Below are 10,191 nucleotides of genomic sequence, written 5' to 3'. Positions count from 1 at the left end.
GGAGGGAGAGGTGATGTCAATAAAGGACTAAACTGTTTCCCGCAGATGCATTACTTTGGAGGATTAAACACACTGAATGTGTGTGCAGTTCAAGTAAAAAAAGGCTTCCAAGGACTCCAAAACGGGCAATAGGGAACCCCAACCTTTACCCTTAAAGACACACACCCCCACCCCCACCCCCCCCCAATATATTTCTGACCCCCAAAATAGTCCCTGGGTCCCCAAAATATAGTCCAGGGACCTCCAAATGCCAGCTCAAGTACTCCTAAAATGTCCTTTGGGGACCCAAAATGGCCCAGGGACCCCAATATACCCGTCAGGGACCCCCCAGATTGGCCTTAAGGTCCCCAAAATTTACACCCAGGGATCCCCCAAATCCTTTTGATGCCAAAATAACCCCTAGGGAAGACCAAAATACAGCCCATGGATCCCAAAATCCCCCCAGGGCCTCCGGAATGCCCTCTGGGGACCGAAAATGGCACCAGGGACCCTCAGGTTGCCCAGACAAGTGGTAAATGCCCCATCCCTGGCAGTGTTCAAGACCAGGTTGGACAGAGCCGTGGGTGACATGGTCCAGTGCGAGACATCCCTGTTTTCAGGGGGTTAGAACTGGATGATCTTAAGGTCCTTTCCAATCCTAACTGTTCTACTGAACTGGTTACACAGGATTTGGAGAAGGCTGAGGTTCTGAATGACTTCTTTGCCTCGGTCTTCACTGGCAAAGGCTCTGACCACACCAGCCAGGTCTTAGAAGGTAGACGCAGGGACTGTGAGAACGAAGACCTTGGGCCCACTGTAGGAGAGGATCTGGTTCGAGACCATCTTAAAAATCTGAACGCGCACAAGCCCGTGGGACCTGATGGAATCCACCCGCGGGTCCTGAAGGAGCTGGCGAGTGAAGTTGCTAAGCCAGTGGCCATCATGTTTGAAAAATCATGGCAGTCAGGTGAAGTTCCCGACGACTGGGAAAAGGGAAACATAAACCCCATTTTCCAGAAGGGGAAAATGGAAGACCCGGGGAATTACAGACCAGACAGTCTCACCTCTGTGCCTGGCAAAATCTTGGAGCACATTCTCCTGGAAGGCATGCTAAGGCACACGAAAAACAACAAGGTGCTTGGTGACAGCCAGCATGGCTTCACTAAGGGGAAATCCTGCCTGACCAACTTGGTGGCCTTCTATGATGGGGCTATTGAATTGATGGACAAGGGTAAAGCAATTGATGTCATCTACCTGGACTTGTGCAAAGCGTTTGACACAGTCCCACATGACACCCTTGTCTCTAAATTGGAGAGATATCAATTTGATGGATGGACCACTCGGTGGAGAAAGAACTGGCTGGATGGCCACACGCAAAGAGTTGTGGTCAATGGCTCGATGTCCGGCTGGAGACCGGTAACGAGTGGTGTCCCTCAGGGATCGGTGTTGGGACCGGTCTTGTTTAATATCTTCGTCACTGACATGGACAGTGGGATTGAGCACGAGGGAAAGAATGCCATCCACAGGGACCTTGACGCACTTGTGAGGTGGGCTGATACCAACCTTATGAAGTTCAACCACGACAAGTGCAAGGTCCTACACGTGGGTCGGAGCAATCCCAGGCACAGCTACAGGCTGGGCAAAGAAGAGATTCAGAGCAGCCCTGCGGAGAAGGACTTGGGGGTGCTGGTCACTGAGGCAAGGAACATGAGCCGGCAGTGTGCGCTCGCAGCCCAGAAAGCCAACCGTATCCTGGGCTGCATCAAAAGGAACGTGACCAGCAGGTCGAAGGAGGTGATCCTGCCCCTCTACTCTGCTCTTGTGAGACCTCACCTGGAGTATTGTGTGCAGTTCTGGTGTCCTCAACATGAAAAGGACATGAAACTGTTGGAACAAGTCCAGAGGAGGGCCACGAGGATCATCAGGGGACTGGAGCACCTCCCGTATGAAGAGAGGCTGAGGAAGCTGGGGCTGTTCAGCCTGGAGAAGAGAAGGCTGCGTGGAAACCTCATAGCAGCCTTCCAGTATCTGAAGGGGGCCTCTAGGGACACTGGGGAGGGACTCTTCGTCAGGGACTGTAGTGACAGGACAAGGGGTAACGGGTTCAAACTTAAACAGGGGAAGTTTAGATTGGATCTAAGGAGGAAGTTTTTTCCTGTTAGGCTGGTGAGGCACTGAAACAGGTTGCCCAGGGAAGCTGTGAATGCTCCACACCTGGCGGTGCTCAAGGCCAGGCTGGACGAAGCCGTGGGTGACATGGTTTAGTGTGAGGTGTCCCTGGCCATGGAAGGAGGGTTGGCACTACATGATCTTAAGGTCCTTTCCAACCCTAACTATTCTGTGATTCTATGATTCTACCTCCTGGAAACAAGTGTGTGAGGACCGCCGGTTCCCCTATGGCCCGCCCTTCCCTGAGGCGCTGTTTCCTCTGAGTGGCTGCCTTGCCCACCTCCTCAAAGGTGACTGTCTGTACTGGGCCCACTGACAGCCACCTGGGAGGGCGCTGCCAGGCAAGGAGCTGCGCTTCCGGGTTGCGCCCTTCAGCGGGGAGCTGCGGCCCCGAGGCAGGGCGGCGGCCTGAGGGGCGGCTTTTGGCGCTGACCACGTGGACTGGATGCTGCGAGTGGCACTGCGGGCCCTGGAGACGTCGAGCCAGCTGCATTCCTCCCCTTTCCAGTGTCACAGAGCGCAGCCGAGGAGCGTGGATGCGCTCCTCGCACCCACACGCCTTGGGGAGCTCTCTGAAGACAAAAGGAAGAGGGAAAGGCCAAAGGTGCGATAGAAAATGTGCCCCCAAAATACAGTGGCTGTGCTGAGTGATGTTTCTGCATTCAAACCATGGGCAGGAAGCTACCTCAAAGTGCCCGTGTGTGAAAATAGCCCAGAGCTGATGCGAGCCCTTCTGGAGCATGAGCTGCTTGTACAGGAAGGGATGTGGAAGTGGGCTGGGATGTAGAGCTGGGGCTCACATCCAGCACGGGAGCAAGCAGGCTGTGGCGTCTTCATCCCTGGAGGTGGTTGCTGGGGACAAATCCTCCCCAGCAGACAGAAGCACCCACCCATGGGACACGACACCAGGGGACGTGCAGCCAGCGCGCAGGGACACCAGGGAAACACACCCCCCCCGTGTGATCGTTTCAGCTTTATTGATGGAGCCAGGGCCGAGGTGCTGCAGTGGCACAGAAACATTGGTGGCCGGAGGGCTCTGCTGCTAACACTGGGCACAGGTCAGCAGCAGGTCCTCTTCAGAGACAGCAACATGCTTGGGAGCCTTTCCAAAGGGCCTTCGTAGCTGCTGTGAACAGAGACCCTGTGACAGTGATGGTAATGTTGTCATTGTGCAGCTCTGTACCAGTTAATACCCAGAGTTTGGGTATCGCAAAGCATGCTCAGGGTACAGAGCCAGAGCTCCTTGCTGTCCTGGGGCAAAGTGGGAATGCAAAGAGCTGCCACCTCTGATGGGAGGATACAGGCCGGTGTTGGAGGATGTTCTCCCTCGTGCAGAGGAGCAAAACGTGCTCCCGCCCATGTTGGACTTTGCCTCCAAACACAGTGCTGCCTTTCTGTTGTGACGTTGCCTAGTGCCACTGACGTCACAAAGCACTGTTGGCGTTGAGGCAGACACAGGGGGGTGGAAGACCAGGGTTGTCCCTGTGTCAAGACACTCCAGCTCTTGAGCGAGCAGACAGCACAGTGGTTGGTTTGCTCCTGAGCAAGCAGGATGCCTGTTGCCCACACCTCAGTGCATAAAGAGAGAAAGTCGTGGTGGGTCCAAGTTCTGAAAGGGTATGTTTGAAGCCTCTGCAGAATGGGTTATGACCCTGAGCCCTCCCGGTTCTTGGAAGAACATAAGAGGACTGTTTATTTTTAACAAAGTGCATGCTGTGAGCCTGTTAGAACAAGCGGGAGGACCCTCCGTCTTCCAGAGCGGTGTGTGCTGTCTCTCGGCAGATCAGGCTTCACGGCACGTTGGACTAGCCCGCAAGAGGTTTCCTTGGAATATCCTTAGTTCCACATGGATTCCCAGCGTGCTTTTACATTCATCCCTCCCTCCATCTTCACCCAGTCTGCATTTGCCTGCAGTTACGCAAAGAAAAGGGCCAGTGATAGCCTGGCTGCTAAAGAAATGCTGCTGAAGGGGAGGTACAAACCCCCGCCTGCCTCGTGAGCTCTTGAGCTGTCAGGGTATAGGCTGAACCCCCTCTACCCCCACGGACATGAATTATGGTCACAGCTTTTGTTGCAACTCCTTCTTCTATTCCGGAGTTAAGCCAGAGCCCTTCGTCACTAACCAAACAGTGCCAGTCGCTGTTGTACCAGATGGCGCGCTGGTGCTGTTGCTGACAGCTCAGCCACTGATGAGCTTATGCAGGACCAAGGCAACCCTGACACCAGGAATGCTAGGTTCAAGACCTGCCATCCCTACTGCTGCTCTCAGGTCTGCTGCTGAACGGCGTGGGTGCCACCAGCTTCACCATCCTTTTCCTCTTTGCTGCTCCGTAGGAAAATGAAGGCTCTGAAGACAGTGCCCCTGGTGCTGCTCATCCGCCTGTTCTTGTTTGGTGAGTCTCGTTGGAACTGGGACCTGAGGATGGTGCTTTAGGACATAGGGCTCCATGTGCTCTGACCAGAGTAGCCCAGCAAAGAGTAGGAAGAACTGAGAGGGGTGTGCCAGTCCCCCCTGCTTCAGAGGAATGGGTGTGGAGGCAAGGAAGGGCTCAGCCAGTTCTCTTAAGGCGATGGAGGGGCAGTGGCTAACCTCCCCTGGCCCCTGACAAGCTTCTGCGGGACAAGGAGCATGTTCCATGGGAAGGAATAGCTGTGTACTGTGGAGCCCTCTTTCACAACCTGTTGCGAAGACTACAAGAGGAGAAACAACTATGGCACCTGGGAGAGCCGGGGAAAGGGAAGCTGAGGCATAACCCAGCCTTAGACCAAGTCCTAAGTGTAAGGAGAGTTTTGGTGTGTGTCTTACAGGCGTTCACCACGTGGGACTGCTGGGTGAAGAAGGCCTCTCGAGGGCTGCAGCCTTCATCTCCTCCTACATTTGGCATCCCCAACAGCAGGTGACGTTCAGGTTTCTTCAGATCGAGACTGGTTTTACCAGGACATAAAGTACCACTCAGTAAAACGCTGTGGCTAGGGCTGGGAACAGTAGTCATCCTGGCGGGTCATACAGGTGAAGGTCAGTTGGACCGAGCATCAGTGTCTCCACAGCCACTGCACACAGCTGATAAAAAGAATTATGAGGCATTTTTGGGCCTGCATAGGTTCCAGCAAAGCACTGGTCTGTTGCAGTTTGTGATGACTGTTCCCTTCATTGTTGTTCCAGGGGTGTTTCCTCCCCTCTGGATGGGACCACAAGACTTGGAGGTACAGATTATTTCCTCTTGACTTGATGGTGATGTAGAGGAGCTCTGCCCCTGGGCCTCAGCAGGACATTGTTTCTGTCCTGCCTCACAGAGGCTTCACCTAGCACAGCTTCCTGACCTTCTCCCATTGCCCTTTCTTCGTGTCTGTCAAATGGTCACCTATAGCTCCCCACATCCACTAGAGGACTGGGGCCACCCATCCGTCTCCCTTTTGCTTGTCCCGGGCTGTTTACAGCAAAGCAGGGGAGAGAGATGTTGTGGAGAGGAACCACCTGGCGGCAGCAGCCACCTTCCCTTGCCCTCTGTGTGTCTTGCAGCTTTCCTTCTTTATGTCTGAGCTGTTGCACTTAGTATTTTCTATCGGGAATACCACCTGTTCCCCTTGAGATCTGCTCTTGCCTGGCTTTCGTAAGACATTGGCACGTGTAATAGGGAACGTGGCGGCTTTGGGCACACTGGAGATGTTCCTCAGTTTCCCCAAATGTTCCCGGGCAGCCAGGAAGCTGCTTCTCAGCCTGAAACTCTAAGCACTTTGGAACTACCTCTCCCAGCTGCTTAAGACATGCCTGCCCTGCCAGTCATTCAGAGCCAGGCTTCTTACCTTGCTCACACCCCCATGGTGTTCGAGAGGCCAGCCACAACAGTTACAGTCTCTGTTCCTTGCTTTTCTAGGCCAGCAGGGAACGACATAGGAGAAGCGCTGAGTAGAACCCAGACCCTCAAAGAACAGCTCCAGAAGCTGCAGGAAGAGTTCTATCACCTGCACTGGAGCCTCAAGGATGTCACTGAGCGTGCTCTCCATGAAGCCTTGAAGCAGTCTAAGCTCCCAGGCTTCTCTGGATCGGTAAGGGCATGCTGCAGAAGGCTCTACTCAGAGGTTTCTTTCCTCCCTGCAGCCTTTATCCTTCTACAGTTCCCTGTCCTGGCTAGCCAAAAGGCTGGTGTGGCTGGAACAAGTGCTGTGCATGGCCACACTTCCTTTCCTCTTGCTCCACACTTCTGTATGGGGGAAGAGAGCGCCGCGATGGCAGTTACAGTTGCTTTACTTATACCTTCCTCAGAGTAGAGCAAGGCTGGGAGGTTTCCACGCAATCTGGGCGTTCCTCACAGCTGAGTTGAACCTCGTCCCCCTTCCCCTTGGCTGGCCTTGCAGGGGAGATGATTGTCCCATTCCTTCTCCTGCTAACAGGCGCTTGCCTTTGTTCTCTTCCCCAGGCTGTTCAAGAGATCATCAATCAAGTCGTGGAGAAGCTGGAAGAAAACCAAGTCCCAATGACTGATTATGCCCTCAAATCATCAGGTGCTGTGCCATTGTACACAGACTGGTTCCAAAGTGCTTCCTGTGCACACTGACAAGATGGGCCTTGGAACAGGCTCAGCGGTAGGAGAGGAAGGGCAAGAAGTCAAGGGCCACCTAGTGCCCTAAAAACGTACCCACTGACAGACTCTGGGAGCGGCTGGACTCCATCTGAAGAGCAGAAAGCCTAGCCGACATCCCAGCTGACATTACCACAGATTGATGAGTCCCTGCTCTGTGTTCGGGAGGGGTCACGCCAGGAAGAAAGAGGGGAATCCCCCGGCAGGAGATGGAGGACTACTAAAAAGCATTTCTCAAGTGAACAGTGCAATATTCCTCCTGACATTGCTCAATGATCCTGCTCATGTTTTAATTTCCAGGGGCTGCTGTCATTCCTGAATACACAAGTCCATCCTACCGGAATACGGCGTATAAAATCAGCCTGTTTTCCCTGACAGTGATGGATTATGTGAGATCTCCTGAGCTTATTCTTGAGGTAGGAGCACCAAGAAACTGGAAAACAAAGTGGGGGGGGCGGGACGGGACGGGACGGGACGGGACGGGACACGACGACGGCGGGATGCAAACGTGCTGCTGAGAGTTGCCTTTACCCTTATGTTTGCTTTCTTTTCCTGTCACATTCTTGTATGGACCCACTCACTGTCTCCCTGCTGAGTATTTCCTCTCCCAGACTGCCTCAGGTCCTCCGTTTGAGCTTCTAGCAGGCAGGCTTGGTCCTGCAGCCTTTGTCTTCCTCGTCCCTCTGCAAACTGTCAGCATGGCTGAGAGCCTGCACTGCTGGAGGGCCCCACTCTGTGTTGGCAAGCCCTCCTGGCACTGATCATGGGAACACACCCAGCTGCCTGCCTTCACAGTGCTTCTGCAGTGCTGAAGGGGTCTTGTGACACGGGGATTCTCACAACTGCTGCTCTGTTTGGTACTGGCAGGGTCTGACCCAAGGATGCAGTTCAGAGCAGACCTGATGTGCCAGATCAGTTCTTACTCCGTGATGCTCCTGGCAGAAACGGAAGCCGGGTCACTCTTCTCCATGTGAACGTAGTTTCTTCTTCTCCTTTCAGAAGGAAAATCATCTAGGAAACTGCTGGCCCTTCCATGGAAGTCAGGGACACGTCTTCATCAAGCTCTCTGTGCCAGTCATTCCCAGAGCAGTCACCCTGGACCATGTCTCAGGGCCAGCGCTCCATGGAGACGGTATCTCCAGTGCTCCAAAGGACTTTGCTGTCTACGTAAGTGATTTCTCGGAGTGGGGGGCAGAGGGTTGCTCAGCATTTCTAAGCAGGGGGTGAATACGGGTCAGAACCCGGAGGCCTGCGGCTCCCTCTTGCCTTGCAGAAGAAACAGGCTCCTTGGAGTTGCTCCCTTTCCGTTGGATTCCTCTTTTATCCAATATACCACGCAAAAGGAAGCTTCTGGGCCAAGGCTGTGCTCCAGGAGCCACAGGGAAAATGAGCTGGCACAGTGTCTGCCCCTTGGACCTTCTTGGCTCCCAACGCCAGTGAGCACTGGTGATCCTCAGGGATCATTACCCTGGGAATGTCTGCTCCTTTTCTTACAGCCTACGCTCGTTAAGTAGGCAAGTGTGGCAGCATGCTGGCTAGCTTCAGCTTCTCGTCTTTTCCTTGTGATGATCTTCCTCGGATTATGTCGATGAAATAAATCAGGACTTCACCACCAGAAGTTAAGTCTTCCCATGGTGGACCAGGGCACTCATGTTTTCTCCACCCCATCTTTCTCTAGGGGGTGACGGAAGAACAGGAGGAGCAGTTCCTGGGACAGTTTGTTTTCCTGGCACCACTGAATCCCACTCAGACCTTTCAGCTAAAGGTAGGGGGACGGAGTGGGAGGAGAACGGAGAGGGAGCAATACAGTTTGCTGGGGAGAAGCTTCCGTGCCAAAGGGCTCAAGGCAGCATTCTGGAGAATGGCGTGTGCCATGCGGTCCCTCCTTCTGCTGTAACCTCCTAATGGCATATGCCTGGAATGCCATTCTCCTTCACTTTTGGGTTTACACTTCAGCGCTGACAGCCACCGCTGCTGAAGCTGAAATCAGCTTGGCTGTCTGGACTCCAAGTGCCTACAGGTGGCCACGTCCACTCAGGATACACTGCCGCTGGCCTGCTCATTAAAGACTAGAAATACGGGGCTTTCTGAGGATGCTGTTGTTCCTAGTACCGAGGCCAGCTAGACAGGGAGGCCATTCTGTGCCATGGCTTTCTAGAGAAGGCAATGAGGCATGATAGGGATACCACGGGGTCTTCTGACAGGGGAAGCATGTGCCCCAAAGTAGGCTAGAAGTCATTGCCAATTGATTCACTACAATTTCAGGGAGATGCTTGTTCCTTTCCTGTTCTTACGGCTAAATGAGGTAGAGCAGTGGAAGAATGTCTTGGCCACAACCCTCCCAGGGCAGTCAGGTGTTGAGCAAGTCCATTGCTGCAGCGCTCTGTCAGTAGTTGAATGCTGCAGCGCTGTGTCAGTAGTTGAATGCCAGCGAGGAAAAGACAACTCATCTCTTCTCCTCCTTTCAGAACGAGCACTCTGGGTTTGTGAATTACATCCTGCTGCAAGTGCTGAGCAACTGGGGCCACCCGGACTACACCTGCATATATCGGTTCAGGGTGCACGGTGATCCTGCCAGCAACGAGGGGAAGGTGGCACTTTGATCTGACAACAAAGTTCCTTGATTGTCATTGAGTGTTTTGCCTGTGATAACAAAGCTCCTTGATTGTCACTGAGTGTTTTGCCTGGGATGTTAAGGGCTAAGAGAACTGCTGTGCTTCTCTCCGCCCACAAGCTTACCGGAGACTTCCCTGGAGGGAGAGGTGATGTCAATAAAGGACTAAACTGTTTCCTGCAGATGCATTACTTTGGAGGATTAAACACACTGAATGTGTGTGCAGTTCAAGTAAAAAAAGGCTTCCAAGGACTCCAAAACGGTCAATAGGGAACCCCAACCTTTACCCTTAAAGACACACACCCCCACCCCCACCCCCCCCAATATATTTCTGACCCCCAAAATAGTCCCTGGGTCCCCAAAATATAGTCCAGGGACCTCCAAATGCCAGCTCAAGTACTCCTAAAATGTCCTTTGGGGACCCAAAATGGCCCAGGGACCCCAATATACCCGTCAGGGACCCCCCAGATGGGCCTTAGGGTCCCCAAAATTTACACCCAGGGATCCCCCAAATCCTTTTGATGCCAAAATAACCCCTAGGGAAGACCAAAATACAGCCCATGGATCCCAAAATCCCCCCAGGGCCTCCGGAATGCCCTCTGGGGACCGAAAATGGCACCAGGGACCCTCAGGTTGCCCAGACAAGTGGTAAATGCCCCATCCCTGGCAGTGTTCAAGACCAGGTTGGACAGAGCCGTGGGTGACATGGTCCAGTGCGAGACATCCCTGTTTTCAGGGGGTTAGAACTGGATGATCTTAAGGTCCTTTCCAATCCTAACTGTTCTACTGAACTGGTTACACAGGATTTGGAGAAGGCTGAGGTTCTGAATGACTTCTTTGCCTCGGTCT

The 10,191-nt window shown here is 53.5% G+C and overlaps 1 protein-coding gene across 1 annotated transcript; it reads left to right on the top strand.

Moving 5' to 3' along the window:
- Positions 1-3,994: 3,994 nt before the first annotated feature.
- Positions 3,995-9,331, top strand: LOC136014743 (SUN domain-containing protein 3-like). Its single transcript, XM_065679708.1, has 9 exons — positions 3,995-4,122; positions 4,483-4,573; positions 4,957-5,045; positions 6,024-6,195; positions 6,567-6,651; positions 7,029-7,144; positions 7,728-7,895; positions 8,407-8,493; positions 9,197-9,331. The coding sequence occupies exons 1-9, from the start codon at positions 3,995-3,997 to the stop codon at positions 9,329-9,331; spliced, it is 1,071 nt and encodes a 356-aa protein (XP_065535780.1).
- Positions 9,332-10,191: the final 860 nt, after the last annotated feature.

Source organism: Lathamus discolor, chromosome 5 (assembly GCF_037157495.1).
Source record: "Lathamus discolor isolate bLatDis1 chromosome 5, bLatDis1.hap1, whole genome shotgun sequence".
In the NCBI taxonomy this organism is placed as follows: Eukaryota; Metazoa; Chordata; class Aves; order Psittaciformes; family Psittacidae; genus Lathamus; species Lathamus discolor.
The sequence above is the reverse complement of the archived record's forward strand: the minus strand, read 5'-3'. Positions and strand labels throughout refer to the sequence as shown.